The 19452-nt window shown below is 32.7% G+C and overlaps 3 protein-coding genes across 6 annotated transcripts in view; 1 reads left to right on the forward strand and 2 right to left on the reverse strand.

Annotated features, from left to right (window-relative positions):
* LOC137926534 (myocyte-specific enhancer factor 2-like) overlaps nt 1–6165 on the forward strand; it is a 54723-nt gene extending 48558 nt beyond the window's left edge. For all 3 annotated transcript variants that reach the window (XM_068770156.1, XM_068770157.1, XM_068770158.1), the window contains exons 8-9: nt 751–917; nt 2273–6165. In XM_068770156.1, the coding sequence (XP_068626257.1) occupies nt 751–917; nt 2273–2397 (292 nt within the window). In that variant the 3' untranslated portion in view covers nt 2398–6165. The remainder of the gene's footprint in view (nt 1–750; nt 918–2272) is intronic.
* Nucleotides 6166–6362: 197 nt separating this feature from the next.
* Nucleotides 6363–10580, reverse strand: Ir21a (Ionotropic receptor 21a). Its single transcript, XM_068770325.1, has 9 exons — nt 9816–10580; nt 9514–9710; nt 9311–9442; nt 9079–9240; nt 8759–9000; nt 8548–8688; nt 8127–8322; nt 7334–7529; nt 6363–6860 (listed from the first exon to the last, which is right to left on the reverse strand). The coding sequence occupies exons 1-9, from the start codon at nt 10578–10580 to the stop codon at nt 6363–6365; spliced, it is 2529 nt and encodes an 842-aa protein (XP_068626426.1).
* A 591-nt stretch (nt 10581–11171) lies between these two features.
* Nucleotides 11172–19452, reverse strand: part of Cda5 (Chitin deacetylase-like 5) — a 108121-nt gene continuing 99840 nt past the window's right edge. The window contains exons 9-16 of one of the 2 annotated variants that reach the window (XM_068770482.1): nt 17339–19264; nt 16567–16662; nt 15892–16082; nt 14991–15216; nt 14461–14753; nt 14210–14354; nt 13170–13368; nt 11172–12548 (exon numbers count right to left, since the gene is read on the reverse strand). In XM_068770482.1, the coding sequence (XP_068626583.1) occupies nt 12390–12548; nt 13170–13368; nt 14210–14354; nt 14461–14753; nt 14991–15216; nt 15892–16082; nt 16567–16662; nt 17339–19264 (3235 nt within the window). In that variant the 3' untranslated portion in view covers nt 11172–12389. The remainder of the gene's footprint in view (nt 12549–13169; nt 13369–14209; nt 14355–14460; nt 14754–14990; nt 15217–15891; nt 16083–16566; nt 16663–17338; nt 19265–19452) is intronic. The other variant, XM_068770483.1, reaches the window with a different exon arrangement.

Consider the following 19452-nt stretch of genomic DNA (forward strand, 5'->3'; position numbering starts at 1 on the left):
CGTGGTAACAAAATAAAAATAAAAGGTGCCAATAATAATATCACACTTAACATCTACCATGTCATATTATGCCATCCACTCACTAACCTAATATTACTTGCTTGCTTACTCTAAAATTTCAAGGAAGCATGGTTATTTATATCTGCTAACTAGCTTTAAAATGTTAATTTATTTTTAATTAATGCATTTTGTAGGGATTTCTGATGTAAAAATAGTTTGAAATTAATGATAGATTTTAATAACAAAAAGCATTACTTTTATCCACTCCAATACTGTTGATTTGGACACTTACTAACAAATTAAGAAAGTTTTATTTGGCGCATACATGTAAGCCCTTATTAAAACAATTGGAATAAATAATTCAATAAGGAATATAACATATAAAGTAATACGAAGCTTATCACCTCTCTTTGTATAGTAAACTATAACATTATAAGTAGTAAGCTATTACTGACATTTTTTTTTAAATTAAATTTACCGATGTTGAAATATATATTATGTAGTATTATATCAATCCTGCAAAAGAGTCGACAAACTAAGTTCACATTCGATTAACTAAAAATTATTTAATGCTATAATAAGATTTATTTGATAATTTACTTTTAATTATACATTTTATACACAGATATCTTCTTGGAACTTTATTATGTATACCTACACTCAGACCTATATTTAATTTGTCAAGTTTTAGAAGATTATTTTTGGAACCATATGCTCATGACTAACTTTAAATATCGCTTGCATCAACAGTTTGCCGGTGCTTGGTGGAGGAGGGACGCCCCCTCCAGCGCAGTCGCCTAGCAACGTGAAGATCAAAGCAGAGCCCGTGTCGCCGCCCCGTGCGCCAGATCACTTGCACCGCGCACCGCCGCCTGCTCCCGTACCACAACCTGCACATCTCTCTGGAGTCATTGATGGTATGTATTTTGTCCTCCATGACTTTTAAAACCAATACTTGTATAGGCATTTGAATGACGGAGGGAGGGATTTTGCTCACATTTATCATTACTTTATTTATTTAATAATTTTTTTTTTATTTATTATATCAGCAACTATAATATCCACTAGGTGGACCGAGGACATAGTTAAAGGCGGGTAAAATTGCTGGAAGCGGGCCATTCGAGTCGTCGTAGTGATGTTTGAGGAAGGCCGATGCCATACAATTGGTTGACATCTATTATTAATGTCACATGTTTATATTAGCAATTTCTTTTTTAAATATATATAAATATCTTCTTTTTATGGCATCGAACAAATTGCAATAAAATAAATTTTTAGCAATAAATCTCTTTATCTTCCATGCTAGTCAAAAGACTTCGGCAAAGTGTTCTTCACTTAATCATGCCATTTGTTACTTATGTATGGTTCTTTACGATTCAACGTATTTAAATTCGGTACCTGTGTAATTCCATACTTATTATAAAAGGTTATTAAATTCACTGATGAATCATTAATTTTATTTTCATTAAGAAACATTTACATATTTTTTTTATAATTTATTTATTCATTACACATATTATCTACCTAGGATCTTTTACAGTGATCACGTGTGTATGTTATAAGAAGAATGCCAGAAGAACTAAATTTAATAGAAACTAGAATCAGATTGAGCTCTCCTATTACAGCATTATCCAACTTAAAGTAACAGGGGTTCTAAACACGCACTGATCTGAGAAGAACCAGCATAAAACTCAGTCAAGTTTTTTATGGTCACTTTTACAATAACCTTGACACAATAGTAGAAACATTAATTCCAAAGCATTCTAATTATTTTAAATTTCCTTTTCACTAACTGGATTACATAAAACAAATTTTTGTCTAAAAAACTTTTTAAATCTATTACATCATGAGTTAGGGAGGTTCACAATCATATTAAATTGTAAAAACCTTTGATATGCTAACGTAATCATATATCTGGTCCAAAATGGAAGAATTTAGCGTCAGCTCTACGATTACCAAATTTGCAAAACCATCTAGACAAATTGCAAAGTTACAGAAAATCGATAAATAAAGATTATTAAGATAACTGGTCCTTTTAACGGAATGGGTTTTTAAGTGTAGTTGGTTAAAAAATCATCGCTATTCACAACAATGAAAGAAAAGATCATGAGCAAATAGGCATGGATATGACATCCACAAATCTGATTTTGCCTAGCAAGAACATTATACAACTATCATATAAAATATTTTGTGTGTTGCATAATTTGGTACATTGGAGCAATTATCACACCAATACCAGCTGGAATACATTTTTATATTTCTGTCTTTCTAGGTTCAGTAACGTCAAGTAACATGGGCTCACCAGCCGGCCAGGACATGAGGCACGCATCCACAGTCCCTATCGACTATGAACAGCCTCACACAAAGAGACAACGGATCGAAGGCTGGGCCACATAGCTAGGCTATGAGGCCTTCGGTCCATACCCGAGGCCCCTCCATCCGCACTGCTAAATCTAACGCAGGCCACCTCTAGGCCCCTTAAACATGGCTGCGTGTCCCCTGTCGAGCTTCGGTACCGTCCTTCGTCCGATATTGCTACTCTAAAATCACGCTCTTTCCCTCGGTGCTGGATCAGAAAAGACATGTTCAACGCTAAATTGATCAAAAGTCTGAAAAAGGAAAGGTGCATCTGAATTAACGGTGCTCTAAAAATATGATGGCACGGTATTTCAAGGCATGCTTCAACTAAATTTTCAAAAGCTTCGTCAGGATGGACTCGATGAGTATAAAACCGTGCAGAAGACTCCCATGCAATGATTATAAATCGATGTTAATGCATAATAAATGTTCACTACCCTTCTATTATACGTAATTACTATATCTGCACATGCAAGTACACTTTAAGATTAAATATTAAAATTAAGTACAATGTTACATTGAAAAATGCAACCCTTCTGAACAAATATTATTTTTAACCGTCATATATGTCTAGATAGATTGCTATCTCCCTTGTAAATAAAATCATTATATGTACAATCCGTGCCATTGTCTGTTTAGCTTAAAATTTAGTCAATTTAAATTTAGTAATGGTAAGTTTACACGAAAACGCTGAGGTTCAAGTGAGCGAACTGTCTTTATGCAGCCGAAGTGACGTAGTGCGTAGAAGGACAAGACCACGACGTAGTGTGCAAGTGCGTTTGAGACTATAAACGACTGTTGACATTTGTGTTAGTGTTTTAAAAAAAGTTTTTTTGTGCCATTTTAAAAATATAATTATAGTGTGACATCCGAACTTAGAATCTTTGTAAATTAAGTAAGTGTAGTGTCATCACAGACAATAGTTACGTAATGAAACAAAATGTATCTATTGACATATTTATACATGAGAATCATAATAATATTTACATAATATGTATACACGTCCCGTTAGGAACGAATGTTATGTAATGTAAGTAGATAATGTTAGCTAGGGATGAGTATACAAAGGTACCACACGAAGCTTTAAAATTCTTATGATAACACTCGCACTCTAAGCAGTCTTGTAAGTAAACAATCACGATTTATATTGTAACGGATTAGACCCCAGCCCTGGACTCACGGACGCAACGGTCTACACCCTAGCTGCTGATATCGACTAGGTGGCGCTCGTGTTCCTCGCGTGACAGAACGCACACATCTTTCGCAAAGTCCACATTATACTTCTCAATCTAATTGAACCCTATGTGCGGGCGTTTCTCATTGTCAGACCAAAAATCAAAGTCAATTTTAAATATCATGAAATTTAAAACCGTACTTGTAAAGTACCGTATGTTAGTATTTATGTATTTACTATTTAGTGGCTGTATTCGGTTACTAGAGGAGAGTTGAAGCTTTTTTGTTAGGACATTTTCTTTTGTTAATGTGATCTGAAGCTGTATTGACGTAACGCTTAAGACATATACACACATGTAAAGTAAAATACATACAATATGACTCGTCACATATGTGAAAAATAGCTTTAGACAAAAACACAAAGTATATTTATCACACATAAAGTTACATATTTTGGTACAGCACTATAAAATCACGTCCGCCCTATTTTTAGAAATTATTGTGTAATCAATTTAAGTAATGATAATAATAATAGTTTAAATTTTATTGGTATATGCTTACATATAGAATAATGTATCATCTGTTGATTTTTAGACATTGTTTGCGTCATTGTTAACGTCGCTGATGCTGTTAGTGAACCTAATGGTCCTTGTTTCCGATACAGAAATTACTATAGAATTTTTGGTTATATTACAAACAATTAAATGTTGAAATACCGTACAATCTCGTGGTGAAGTTTTGTTTGCAGTGTCCTCTCATATCTTCTCACTGTAGATGCCTTACTCGCAGTGCCTAATGTACCCATTTTATACGAAGTTTGTACTATAATAGAATTTACTGCTTAACCTTATTCAAAACCATATAATTTATATATGTATTCGGTTATCGCGCCATCATGGTGTCATTGACATTAATTACCAATGTTCTGATTTTATTAGTGTTTTATATTATTAAAAAAAAAACAATTGTTGAATCAGATGAAATGAACATTGTGATTGTAAATACTATATGTTAGGCTAATCACTTATATACATGAATAGATGAATACTTCACATCACAGTAACAAAATTATAATGTGTATTTGTTAAATTTGTACAGGGATGTAACCAGTTTCGATGTTCAAAAGTCTGAACGAGTTAAAATGTATTTTCGCATTGTAAAATAATATACACCACTAGTTGTAAAAACGAAATAATATTTTAATACCTGAGCATAATTGATGTTGTCCCTTGTGGGAGATATATATTTCGTGTACACTTTGAATGTTAGACTAAAATTGTTAATGTGATATATATACACACTACACTGTTACAGTTCTTGTATATTTAAATTCTAAAATTGCGTTGTTTCAGATCGTTTTGATCGTTCGTTCCTAATATTTCATTTCAATGGAGACCGTGCATTATAGAAAATTTGCTCAACCGTTATACTTTGGTCATACTTCTAAATGTTTCAAACTTTTGTCTTAAAAATACAGTATTTTTGATTCAGATGACTTATTTTTAATACTTTGTCACCTACCTATCACTGAATATAATGCACTGATCAAATTGGTTAAACGATGTTAATATAGTGTAAAACCTTATACTTTATAGAAATAGAAATAGCTAACAGATGAGTTTATGTATTATAAGACGAACATTTGGAGACGGTTCTACTTAGTCTTGTTAATTTTTGAATTTTTCAATTAATGAGAAATTGACTAAGGACGTCTGTGTTGGGACGTTAGCTATTTTGTCCACTGCACATAAATATATTTTAACGATTTTCTTGTATAAAATAATTCATCAGTAAGCTGGTATTGGGAGCATAATTTCCGAGGTTGTGAGCTTTGCTATCGGGAATGATTTCACATTTATATAATTAATTAATATTTAAATATTCATTGCAACGCACAACCGTGTTGTGTGTTAATGTAAAAAGGGTTTGCTTGGTTTGTTTTTAGATGTGCCTACATTTGTGCATGTTTTTACCTATAATTAAATCGCTGTGTGCCAATAGCAAAGGACTATTCACCTCCTGTTTTTACTTCATAGAATGAGTAATTTGTTGCATTTAATAAAAGGTATAGTCATAAGTGTTTAATGTTTGAAATCAGTACCGATTTCGTCGCGGTAGATGTCGCTGTTCCCTTTCCGTCTTTGCTATTGCTTCACAGCTCTTGTGGACAACCCAAATAGATTTTAGGAATATAAATACATATCCTTATTGAATACTCAAGTCGATTTCACACATATTTGTTTCGTAACATCAGTTGTGCAATACATTATATAACAAATGCTTAGGTAGGTATTAGATATAATTTCGTTTTGAATTTACAACAAATCAAAATCTGTTGTATTTTATCTATATTTTTTACTTATAGAGATGGGGCGCGTGCGACTTTTCGGAGGCGCTGCCTGAAAATTTAAGTCATAATGTATAATTATTTTTTAAGTGTGAGGCCGGGCCAAATATTGCATTAACGAAGGTCTAACGGCGACTGTGTCTTTTTGTTGGCAGCCAATTCTGCCCTGTGTATAAAATGAGCGAAGATCATAAACATCTCAGTGGCTGAATGATATTTTAATGTTAATGAACAGTGTTAGAAAATTGTTATAAATTATTTTGATGACTGTTCGAACGATAATAAAGAGTTGGATGTCAAATTTGTATCTCATTTATTTACCTAACCTAACATCATTATTGTATTTTAAGCTAATTACTATTAAGTTATAATTGATATTAATAGTTTTGTACCTAAAAAACATTAATTAAACCCTTAAAATACAGTAGCTGATAAAATATTAAGAAATGTTTTAAATACTAATTTATCTATGGCAAATAACAACTCATATTGAGCTAAATATTTTGTCCGCTTTTTCTTCGAACATGTCTCTATTACTATTGAGCATTACACACTTTCTTTGTTGATCTCTTTCGAAAATGTCTTTTACTTCTCGGTCTACGTCTGCGGAACTTGGATGTGAGCTCATTTCATGTACATTGTATTCATCGTGAACAAATATGCTTTCCACTGAGACCTTTACGGCACTCTCCAACGTTTCAGAAGAACCAAAGCTAGTTTTAAAATGAAGCATATGGTCAGATTCAACCTCGTTTATATCATTTGTATCAGGTATTAAATTTTCTTTAGAGTTTATTGCGGTTAGAACACGTCTTTTGCGTTTAAAAGTACACTTTCTCGAACAACCTCCCATCCATTCGCTTATAAGAGCTCCTGCAGCAATTAGGAAACCTGCTCCCAAAAGCAGAAACATTCCTTGCGTATCCTCCAAAGTGAGTCCTCTTTCTTCTACTGAATGTACTCTTCGTGATTCTTTGCCGACCTGAAAATTTAAATTACAAAAAAAAATAAAAGGATATATGTGTGTTACGTACATCATCTCACACCTCGGGCCTCTTTAGCAAGTTCACAGTTACTGTTTGAGCCAGGAGTTATGCTCGGGATTTTTCTTCCTGGTCGAATAAGAGATGACAGACCCATAGCATTCATTTCACAAACGAAAGCAATAATCATAGACCAAGAGATTAGCAAGTTGAAGTTGCAGCTAGCATGCCAAATAGCGCGTAATGTACATCCCAAATGATTTATAACGCGTTAAAATTATTACTCTTGGTAAAGACACGTTTACGGGATATAATTTTGTATATTTACAGAATAAATACGGTGTTTTGCAGTCGACACAGAACGCTGACATAGATTGATGCAGACTTCTCCAATCGACCGTCCCACAACTGAAACTGGATGATGATGATTTATCACGTACAGATTAAAAAATACAATAAATATCAATTATACCGAAAGCCTTCCGAAACTGTTCCTTTGAATTTCCCAGCGGACTTCGTCTATGATTTTGTCGATAATTCCACTCTGCAACATTCTTTGCACGTCTCCGCTTAATTTCTCGCGATATACTGAATTCAGAGGGAAGCCCAACGCAACGCCGAATGGGACGAAACATTCGTTCGATATATGCAACACAGATCGTTTTGAACTAAAAACATATTAATGTTAATGGATAAAATTCTAAAATGCAATAGTATGCATCTCCTTTATTCGCAGGATATTAATATAGCACTCATTTTATCTACAATTATCATACAATTTTAAGCAATTACTGTAATGAATATGTAAAGATGCTTTTACACATAACGACTTTTTTGTAAAATATATATTTTTTAAAAATCGTCGTTATTTAATTTACAGTCATTGTGATTGTTTCTCACATTGATAATAGATTATTTTCAGAGATTTTAACATTTGTCAGTAAGTCAAGACATGCATTCTCTACGACAAGCATATCTCGGTCGTATCGCAGTCCAAGATTCTGTTTTTTGGACGAAAATATCGATTTTGTTCATATTCTCAAATTAAGGTGGAAAAAAAATTAGACATATCATGGATCCGTCGATAGCAAAAGCCTGCTACGAATAGAAACATTCTTGTGTAATTTTTTTATTCTGCTTTAAAGAAATAAGTTCGTGAAACTGGTCTCTCTGGAGTAATAAATAAAGCAATTGCATTTAAACAAAATGATTAAAAGTAGCTATACTTCGTTCCTTTATTATAAAAATAGTTTAAAATCGCACACCTGATCTCCGTGAAATTTGCCTGAACGATATATTGAAGCTCAGCATGCGACCCTAAAAATGCGTACGGCCAGAAAAATGCTTTTGTAATATTTTTTATACCACTCTTGACGTCAGGAACGAATTCTAGTTTTTTCAATAGTTTGTTCGTGTCTGAATCAGATGAGTTGTAGAACCATCTCTCCCAACCACCGCGATCTTAAATATGAATATGTCATAATAGATTAATTACAAGAACAAATACCTTACAAATAAAAAAAATCAGGCTCTTATTCAAAGATTCTTCAAGAATTTTGATGCAAGAAATATTATATAGTTATATTCATAGATGTACTTCTTAACTAGTGCATAATTATATATCATATTACTCTAAGTAAATGAATACTTAAAATTAAGTAATAAATTAAATTATTATTTGTTTACCTAAGGTTCCGACTCTGAAAAATCCTGTCAATAACTGCTTAACGGAGTCTACACTCTCCGGGAAAATAGGTAAAGTGACAAACGCTATTATGCAGCCAGTATAACAACTTGTTATGATAATTGTAAATACCCAGTACCAACCTTGAAAAAAGGGAACACAACATAAGAATCAGAAATAAAATATAACAACTGTCTACATTCAATACTTTACCGATTAGTAATCTTGTTGTAATCTTCGTAGTCTTACTCCAAGAATTAACACCGACGAACGTGAAACAATTTGTAAATGTTCCAAAAACATACCAAAACATGTTCTCTACTTCCCCTGAATTGTTGATCAAGTGTCGTAAAGTTTGTTTGTCGGAAAAAGCTAAAGGAAATATACCGATTAAGTAGATGAAAGTTAATGCCAACCACACATGCCAATGGAATGGACCTAATATTGCTCGATATCTAAAAAATAAATTATGCGTTTCAATACAACATTAATAAAAAAAATTAAAAATGTAGTTAAGTTTTATATTGAAATACCTCGGCAAAGCAGTCGACATGAGTGTAATAAAAGCGGCACAGTCTTGTGAGTGCGCATAACTCAAGTCAACTTTTCCTATCCGTTCGCTAGTCACATAAATTCCCGCAACTGCTATATCCGCTCTATCCATTATAACTTCTCTAACAACAGCATCTCCTGGTCTATGAAATATAATTACACTAGATTTATGATTACTGTAATAAGCCAGTTTATTTTTTGTTCATTTCTTACCCTAAATCCAAGTCACGAGGTTCAACTATTTCAATAGAAAAATTATTTCGTTCAGCTAATACGTTGAGAAGTCTTATCTCTATTCCATCCCAAATTACTTTTGGATTTCTATCATCCGAATCAGTTTTGATCCTAAACTTAAAACGATCTATTTAGTATTAAACTATATATATTAGTATAACATAAAATTTACGATAACTTACCTTCGAAATGTAAATGGCGGCTGATTTGCTGCTGCTACAATGAAACGGTGACCAGCATAACCCTTAGTCATTTTAGGAGGAAATAAATTGACGTCTTTCGAAAACTTACCGCGATACCAAAAATCTATTGCAATTGATTTACTAGCACCTAATCCATCGACATACAGTTTATGTGTGTATAATATAAAAGGCGTTTCCTGAAATAACTTTTTAATCCATATTTAATGCAATCATAGCTATGTAAAATAAGATAATTACATTTTTTTTATTTAAAGATTAAAGTTATAGTTAATTTAAATTACCGCTTTGTGATTATCCACTTCTTTAAAACTTTGTCCAATGACAAGTAAATTGACAAAAATCCTGGATAAAGAACTTGCGAGAAATTCATGTATTGCCCATTGGGACGATCTCGCTACTACTATAACCTTACTTTTAGATTGTTTACCCAATACCTTAGCCACTCTTTTAAGTTCGTTTATAAAAACAATAAAATGCAGACATTTGCTATTGGCTTCCAAAAGTTTTGGTTCATTTAATTTGTCATTATCTTCAATGTATCCGTGAATGTAAGAAACAGGATAGTCCTTTAAAAAGTTTTGGATTAAATAACTTTCTTTTGATTTTACTTCATTACCGTACAATATGACGGGAGTGCAGTCATTTAAATATCTCATTGTTATATTATGTAATAGTTTGATAAGGGAGGTGGCTTGATCAAACTCGCTACTTTCATTTAAAAAACGCTCGCTCCATAATTCTTCCTTTGTTTTAGAATACCCATGGAATATAGGATTCACTGCTCGCTTCTTTGGACCTTCCGCTGTTTTAGTATTTGTTTCTTGTAATATTTCCTTTTTATAATTGTCACACTTAAAATCATTTTTATTAATAATGTTATATGTGTCTGAATAGTAACTCTCTTTTTGATTGAATTTGTTTTCCGAATTATAGGAAAGTCGACGTGTAAATGAAGGAGATTTGGAGGCATAATATTCTATGTGGTTACAGAAAACATTAATAATGATCAAGTTAAAACTAATCAGTAAACGCGATAAGCCAAGCATGGTAAGACTGTAACGTATAGTTGCATTTGAAGAAATGTCTAAATTGAAACCGGAGCCGTCTTATGTAGTATTTTGGTCGACCTTGATGCATGAAATATCAGTCAGGTGATATGATTGAGATTTAATTTTTTATGATTCCCATTTCTTCGTTTTCTTTGTGGTTGGTATGAAGCTTTATTCACGCGAGTAATTTTCAAAACTTATTATCTATTAACAAACACGTAAAAGTGCCAGCAATATTAATTCTTGATGAAAAATTGAATTTAATGAATCTTCCACCGCTAGGTATAAACCATAATTTAAAGAATCTCTCGACATATTTTAATATTTTCATAAGTAAAACATTTCAAAGATTTTTTTTCTTTTTTATTAAGCAATATATCTATAGATATTTTCAAGGGCCAATTTTTTTTTATTTAACAACAACGACATTGTTTTCACGAGTAGACCTAATGTGATGGTGTCACGTTTCAAAGACAAACTTTTTTTTTTATTTAGAATGTGTCAAATTCAAAAATTAAAACATGATAGATAAGAAAATTGTTATCAGGAAAATAAAGGTATTGAAACACAAATAAATTTATAGCATTTATTAATTAGCTTTGATCACTAATGTCTTTACAAAAATATACGAATAGATTTATCCAAAGCAAATCGCATTACTCATTTGCACTGTACCTAACTGAGCGCAATTAATGTCATGTCCGAAATAAATTGGAGTTGCCAGAGAATGTATAAAACGAACACAATTATGTCATCAAAGTAGAATAAAATAGAAAAATTGTCAAATTTAAATATTAAACCTATATTTACAATAATAGTACTTATAAATATTTAGTAAAGTGCTAATTTTAAATAGAATCGTAGCAAGCGCTTTTGACAACTTTAGTTGCGATAGCATACCAAAGCCATAATTAAGACTAAATTAGGAATTTACATAAAGGTATCAAAAACCTAATCCGTTGAATTCTGAAAAAAAAATTTTTGTTTTACATCACGACGGACATACAAATGATTTGAATAGCTGTGTTAATAAATAGAAATTTTTTGTAGCTGTCGCGTAGACATGTGCTACATCAAAAGCGCGATGTAGACAGACGTCTTCGTAATGCTAATTAATATACTGATTTTGCAAAGAAAGTTTGTCAAACTTGATTTACCTATATACCATTAATGCGCCGTTTTCTGAATATGAAACTTATTTCTAAATATAACTAATACTATATTTACATTTTATTTAAAAGGCAGTGTCAACCACAAAGCTGGCAAGATTAGAAAATTAATTTCTAAATTTTAATATGGCTTTCATACGAACAGTCGGATGTCATCTCGTAGCACATATAAAATATTTTTCTATCGATTCATATAGTATATGTGCTCATATTATATTTCGTTTCTAAATTGATTAAGTGACAATGGAAATAAAATCTAGAAAATTAACAACCCGAGCTGTGAGGTTTTTAACACATTACTTTTTTACATTTTAATGTCATAAAAGAGTTTAGAGTGATTGAAAACACATAATATCACAGTTTCCAATACAAAACGTAACGGGTAGCTTAAATAGGGCAAAGTAAATTACACTATAATAAATTCGAATCACGTCTCGGTTATAGTGAAATTGTTAAAAATATTTTTCTATTGTTTTTTGTGACCATCAATGTCTAAATGGCACGAAACCTGGTAATGAACAATTTCTGTCTCACAAATAATTAACAAACAGATGGGTCCTTGCCTCGTTGGCTTATATCTATTACATTTACTGATAATTGTCAAGGACGGATACGTTTTTATATGCTACAAATAATATTATTCGTCGATTTCGTTGTCAATACGCGACGATTTGATGCCAGTTTTTCCTGTCCATGGATAAATATCGGGACACGGTTGACATGTTCTCATGTACCTTACACCTGACTTATGCCAGAGGTTGCAAACCTTCGGGTTATTGCATTTCTTCGGACGATCCTGTAAAATAAAGCTTAATTAGATACTTGTATCAAAAAAAATTAATTCGAAATGTTTTATTGTTTGTTAGGAATCTTCAGTTTTAGTTTTGAGTATATAAAGTATCAAAGTTATGTCAAGTAGTAATTTTTTTTAATTATTTGATAGATTTTATTATTAATATTAATTTTAACTTCAAACCTTAATACCAGATTGTACTAAATTGTATTTTCATTGTCTGTACATTTCAAATTTTAAATTACTTCATACTTTCTTAAATTGGATTACATGTGGAATTTTTTGCAGATTTATATCCCCTCAAAATAACGGTACTTTACTAGTTGTCCTTAGTTTTATGTGATATTTCATATTTGGATATATTATTTTGCACCTGTTGCTGGTGCATCTAAATAAATATATATACTTTGAAACTATCAAATCATCGAGCTATCGCTACGTAAATTAAAATATTAATCATTTTTATATTTAAAAGTTATCGAGTACTGAAAAATATTCGTGTTATTTAAGCTCTTTATGAAGACTGCCCTAAATTGTCTAAAGCTCTTAACATATAGTTAAGTATTAAATTTTGCTAATAATTATTAAACTAGGAAGTAAATGCTTTAAAAAAATTATAGTTACCGGATAGTTGCACTGGAAGGGCTGGAAATTATTGAGCCTCGATATGGGAGTAGGTTCGCGAACCCATTGCAGAGCTTGCCAATTGGTAACGATCCATACATCCTTCATTTTGTTTATGTAATCCAAGAACATAATGAAGCCTTCTTTGTGGTGCGGCTGAGTGAACCACGCAGCGTGGTAGAATAAACCGAATGGAGCTCTGAAATACATTTTTAAATTAAGTTATGAATGCATAAACATGTATGTTTTGGATTCGTTGCACCAAAATATAGTACAGATCTAATATTTCGATATCTTATATTTTCAATGTTATTGTTCCCAGTGTATGCCAGTTTACACCAACGTCTTCCTTGGATGGTTGTAAATAGCTACAATATTTTATATATCTCAAACAAATTTAGAACTTTACCACCCCTCTTTACAATTTAACTACAACTGCTCTGTAAATTCTTACGCAGTTAAATTATTTTAACCAACAGGTATTTCAACTCTACCTAAACTATACTCCACATAACTCTATAAATTTAATTCCTATTTTCCTTAATCACTCCTTAACTCGGGAATGGGGACTTTATCGCTTTCAGTAATGTTTTCTTTTTTTAAAAGATACCGAAAATGCTCTGGAATTCTTATGCAGAAAATAATTTAAAATTGCGAAGAAACCTAAAAATTAACAATTGGCTTTTGTCAGCTTTAAACTTTGCGCGTTTGACACTTCACGCGTTCCAAATTTACAATGTCGTTCAATAGCTACATCTGCCATTATTTATCGACCACAAAAATAATTTCAGTCACATTTAATCAATAAATAAGTGGTCTTTTAGAAATGTGTAGCATTAATTTTTTTTTATTGGAATACGACGGCCCAATAACTTCTGGCATTACAATATTTGTCGTGAAAGATAATAATTTATAATATGGTCAGAAATTTGCATAAAAAAATATAAATGTGTATGGAGAGGACTATTTGATTAACTTTGTTATTCTAGTAAAAATAACTAAAAATAATTCTAGATAATTAATGAAACATATATATTAACCTATTAGTGGTATAATGTCTATCAAAATTCTTAAGGAGCATTTTATAAACGCCTTCAGCTTCTGGCGGATTGGCACACGCGTCACCCATGGAGCATCTGCCACCGTTCAAATCTTGCCACATCACCATGGGAACTTCCCATACACCTGAAATTAAATCCCAATGTCATCTTTAAATGGTCATTATTGTTTACGTATAGCTAATTTTTAATCGTGTTACTAAAATGCACGTAAAAAAATGTGTTTGTGTTACCTGGATAAGATTTCGTAGGGCACGGTGGAATCATGCAGTCGTGGAATAGTTTGTAGTCAAGAGTATATGGCCAACTCGGAGGTCGGTTCTCGTAAACCGGTAGTGAAGAGTCGTAAGTGAAGTTAGAATCGTATAACATTTTGAACATCTTATTGCCACCGACAGAAAGGAATGGAGCACGCATTCCACGGATGTCCTCGAGTTTCACACCACCGTAAGCTGACAAGATTTCTCTTTGACCACCTACTTCTCTATTCCATTTCTTTTGCGAAAATTGTTCTCCGAAGCTATGACTAAAAATAGAACCAACTAATTTATTTCACATCATATAAAACAGTCAGTTAGTAAAGTTAAAATTAGACATTTTGGAAAGTTAATGTTAATATATAAAGAATAAATATGAATAGTATTTATAATTAAAGCATTTAATATCATATAGAAAAAAGTAGGAAAGAAAACTGTGTGGTGTTTGAAAAAAACTATGTTGTAACACTTTTCAGGTGCTTTTATTATAGTGTATAAAAACTTACGAAATTGTATGCGAAGCCATCTCATGTCCCGAAGCGTAAAGATTCTGTACTTGACTGTAATCAGTCCATTCGTGTGAGACATAAAAGGTTGCACTTATTGGACAACCATTTGGATTCACACGACCTTTTTCGAATAGATCCGAGTAGAGAACTTTGTTCAGGTCGTTAACGGAATCGTCAAACGTCAGGAGAACGATTTGTGGCACGTTCTCCACCGGTAAGTCACCTGTTTTGTCGCGGGTTGTAGGTAATGATCGTGCATGTGGTTATTGGTACCAATAGTGCCAGGAAAAGGAAGAAAACCAACAGGTATAGAGGAAGGAGAAGAAAAACAAAAAAAGATATTAATGAAAGTGTAAAAACATACTTGATTATATACCTATATACTTATACATAGATGGCCAAGAATAAACAGTTAGCGTATTTCCAAAAGTCGAACACATAGGTCATTTGTTGAAACAATGAAATCAAATCTTTTGTTAGCGATGTTCGACTCTCAGGTAAGGTTATAATATACCAAGACCATAGATCCAATACAGTAGACGGAAGCAGATTTGATCTCGTAGACTTACGATATTGTATGTGAGGCAAATTCGTGACCATCTGCATAAAGATTTTGTACTTGACTATAGTCAGTCCATTCGTGTGAAACATAGAAAGTGGACAATATCGGACAGCCGTTTGGATTAACTCGTCCGTTTTCGAAAATCTCTTCATAGTACATTTTATTCAAATCGTTCACAGCGTCATCAAATGTGATCAGCACCATTTGCGGTACTTCGTTGACGGGCAAATTTCCTAAGATAGCCAGCAAATTATTTTTAGTATATTTTTTTATCTTAAATGTACACTCAATAACAGCGGGTAAATTAATTTTGTAAATAATTATGATTATTCGTACCAGGAATGTCCTTGCCACCACAGTAGCAATCAGGCAACAAGCATACATCCTTTCGGCATTTGGCAGCAGTCTTGTCCGGAGTTGGTTGCGGGTATACGGGCGCTGGTCGCCTTGCAGGATGAGCGTAAATATCCACAAATTTCGTATCGGATACGATAGCGGTCGACGGCTTTAAGGTTGGTCGACTGCGGCTGCTCAGAGATATAACATTTATTACTGATTTATAAGTAACATACATAAAGGATAACATCAGGATCATGTTCGAATATTATATTCCAGCTTTAAATGATTATAACTAAAATTATTTTTGCCTCATGTAATCTCATTTTTTCGCGTAAAAACAAATCGATGAGTCATTACAATTTTTTTATTATTATTATAGCATAGTGCAAACCTAATAGATACAATCCGAACAGAGTCTAACTACAGCAGTGATATATTTTTATATATCATTCATAATATTCAGTATCAATAAATCATATAATAATATTCAGTTGGGCGCAGGATATTGGGTTTAAACCTTTACACGTTTATCACTAAATTGTCGATTGATGTGATGCATAAACATTATGGTTGAACTACAATAAAAATAGAAAAATCCTAACTATAATTATGTACAAAAGAAAACATGGTTGACTTATTTAATTAGCAATAAATAGATAAATGAATTCTAACGTTGGTGGAGTTCCTCTGTTGGTCTGTTGCTGTGGCGCCTCCGAGCCGCTCATGGTCGAATAATGTGCCGAACCTCGACCACGTGTACTACTGGGTCTGTGAAAATAAACCAGCCAATAAAAAGTGGACATAACTTTCATAAATTAGTACGCGTGACTTTTTAGAGAAGCATTCGTAAATGGTTTTAGATTTTTTTTAATTATAAATTTTTTTCTTCGTGGTTATTGCAAGCTTTATTAAGTTATTGCCAAACGTTCTACTGAACAATCATTATTCATGATTGTATCGAGTACACAACTGGTAGTACATTCCATATTCATGCAATGAATACATTTCAATCAGCAAAACAGGATCATAGGTTGCAATTTTGTGCATGTTCTAATTAAACTAATTAACGGATGAATTGCAATGAGGTGCAAATGCAGACATTGAGGAACTTTTACATTATTCAATTTACTATAAAGGTACACTTACATCACAAACAGAATATAAAACAATATTGACAAATTGTATAATATGGAAATGGTCACGTCAGGAGTTAACAATTCAATAACCGATTTCAAGTCCCCCAATGAGAATATGATAAGCGACAGATTTCAGCAGTTGGTGCTATTAAACGGTTTTTATAGGGTTGTGTTTAATTTCATGCTAGTTACATCGCGAGGCAGAAAATGAGGACCGTTGACTAGTCGAAGCCTCCACCGTCCATTATTTATATAATTATTGAAAGAAACATCAGGCTGCATTGTCTACTGGGCGGCGAGCTAAGTACCTCTGGTATTTGATTTCGTTGCATTTTGGATTCGCTTGCAGACTGTTGTCTGTAGAGCAATTGGTCGACGATTGGTAACTCCTGAGTCCACCTCCAAGGTTTGCCGCGGCTAACTTTATAGCAGGATTTACACGAGAGGCTCGAGTCGGAAAGGACAAGCTTTTAGTGGTCGTTTTAGTTTCTAGTTTTATAGTCGTTGTCGATTTAGTCGTACTTGTGGTGGACGCAACGTCAGGTAAAATTTGACGCTGCTCCGTCTCCGTTGTTGTTGAAGTTTTCTCATCGTCTGTTATAGTCGCTTTAGTCGATTGATTTATTAAGTCGGTATTTGAAATATTTAATTGAATATTTTCTTCATTAGATTCTTCATCATAAACGTTATCGTGGTAATTAGGTGACTCTTCAACGGGAGATTCGCTTGTCAAAAATTTACTGTATTTTGATTCAAAAGGTTTTTTGGTACTCTCTTCTACCTTTACTATTGTTTCCGGATAAGAATGTACTATGGGAGTAGTTGAAATATACGAAAATGTAGAAATAGCGTCTTCCGGAAACGTTCTTGCCTTGTCAAAAGGTTCCGTAACACTGATTATATCACTACCAGGAGAAATATATTTACTTACGCTTGGTTCTGTTAAAATTTGTAAATACTTAACATTACTTCTGAGAGGCTGATCATTAACGTATTTTGAAAATTTATTTTGATAACCTATGTTAACAATGGTTTCTGGGATTGTGGTTAAAGTTCTGGAAGTAGTAGCGAACATTTGTTCTACATTTCTTGAATTTGATGCTAAATTATTAAAGAATGTTTTAATGACATTTTTTAATTTTCCATTAAATACTTCCGTGGTACGGTCCGGTAAGACTTCGTCATCTAAACTGTAACTATAATAAGAAGGTTTACGAACCGAGTGTTTCCGCTGATTATTTTGTTTGTCAAATTGATTAATTGTGGTTGAGTACGTTGTTGAAGTTGAAGAACTTGTAGAATAATCGTTTGAATCAGAAATGTAAGAGTTTTTTACATTATCCAAAGCATTATATGGAGATACTAACGGTTTGTGAGTTGTCAGTTCCACTGCTTCAGATACAGAATCTTTAATGGTCAAGTCGCTTTCATTTTCAGAATGTAACGCGACTGTGTCATTTAGTATTGGTTCGTTAGACTCAACTATACTGTATTCTTTAATACTAACTACATTTTCAGTCGAGTCATCGAGTTGTTTCATTGTAACAGGTAGTGGTGCTGGCCGCTTTACGTTAGTCAAACTCGACTTTTTGTTCTCAATACTCTCAGGTTCTGTATTGATTCTTGTTCTATGTCTTTCATTTTTATTTTTTGGCCTTAATGTAGAAAGACCGTCATTAATGTTATTTCTGGTTAAAGGTATCCTACTTCTTCTCAGTTTAGAATTAGTTGTTGTACTCTCTACGTAAGAGACGTCATAATCTACTTCAGATTTCACAGACTCGTTCATGTTACCATTATTAACATTATAATAAAATCTTTTAGAATTGTCATCATCAGTAGTTTTACTTTCGAAATCAATTACTTTCTGTGAAGAGGAATAGTCGTCGTAAGGTCTAGTAATAAGTGTCAAAGTATACGGATTTTTAGTATTATTAACGTTTCTTCTTATTGAAAATCCCGTTGTAACTGGCGATAATTTTTTACTGTTATCTGATCTTACCAATGTCACTTCGTCATTACTGTTGTTGGTCCGGGTGGGAGAAAGTCTACGTGTCGGTAGTCTTTCCGTTGTTGGCGATGTGTCTTCTAACCTGTGTTGATTATCAGTCTTTCGAAATGGTTTAGCACGGGATGAAATATTTATGAATCGTGAAGGGGAGGGAGAGGTGGTTCTGGATTTATTTAAAGAATTTCTGGTTGAGGAAGTACCAGGATTTTCATCTGCAGATAATCTGTTGAATACAAAGCAAAAGAAAACTATCTGATTTAAGCTCTAACAATATCAGTTGCCTTGAAGCTCTGTATGAAACCAAAGTAACAAACTATTGTTAATAAACTATATGTAAAACAAATAAGTTATTATTGTATGTAAACATAATCGAACTACTGTGTATTATTAATGACATTGTTTACTAAAATT

The sequence above is a fragment of the Battus philenor genome, unplaced genomic scaffold, assembly GCF_028537555.1.
Source record: "Battus philenor isolate CCGP_79_NKW_IND1 unplaced genomic scaffold, ilBatPhil1.0.hap1 SCAF_3, whole genome shotgun sequence".
Lineage (NCBI taxonomy): Eukaryota > Metazoa > Arthropoda > Insecta > Lepidoptera > Papilionidae > Battus > Battus philenor.

What these genes read in the sequence shown, in the direction of transcription:
- Ir21a (XM_068770325.1), bottom strand. Translation starts at nt 10,580, where the DNA reads ATGCTTGGCTTATCGCGTTTACTGATTAGTTTTAACTTGATCATTATT. An exon ending in GCAAATTTCACGGAGATCAG is followed by an intron (nt 7,530 to 8,126) that starts GTGTGCGATTTT and finishes ATATGTTTTTAG; the next exon opens with TTCAAAACGATCTGTGTTGC. An exon ending in ACAGTTTCGGAAGGCTTTCG is followed by an intron (nt 6,861 to 7,333) that starts GTATAATTGATA and finishes TTAAATTTTCAG; the next exon opens with GTCGGCAAAGAATCACGAAG.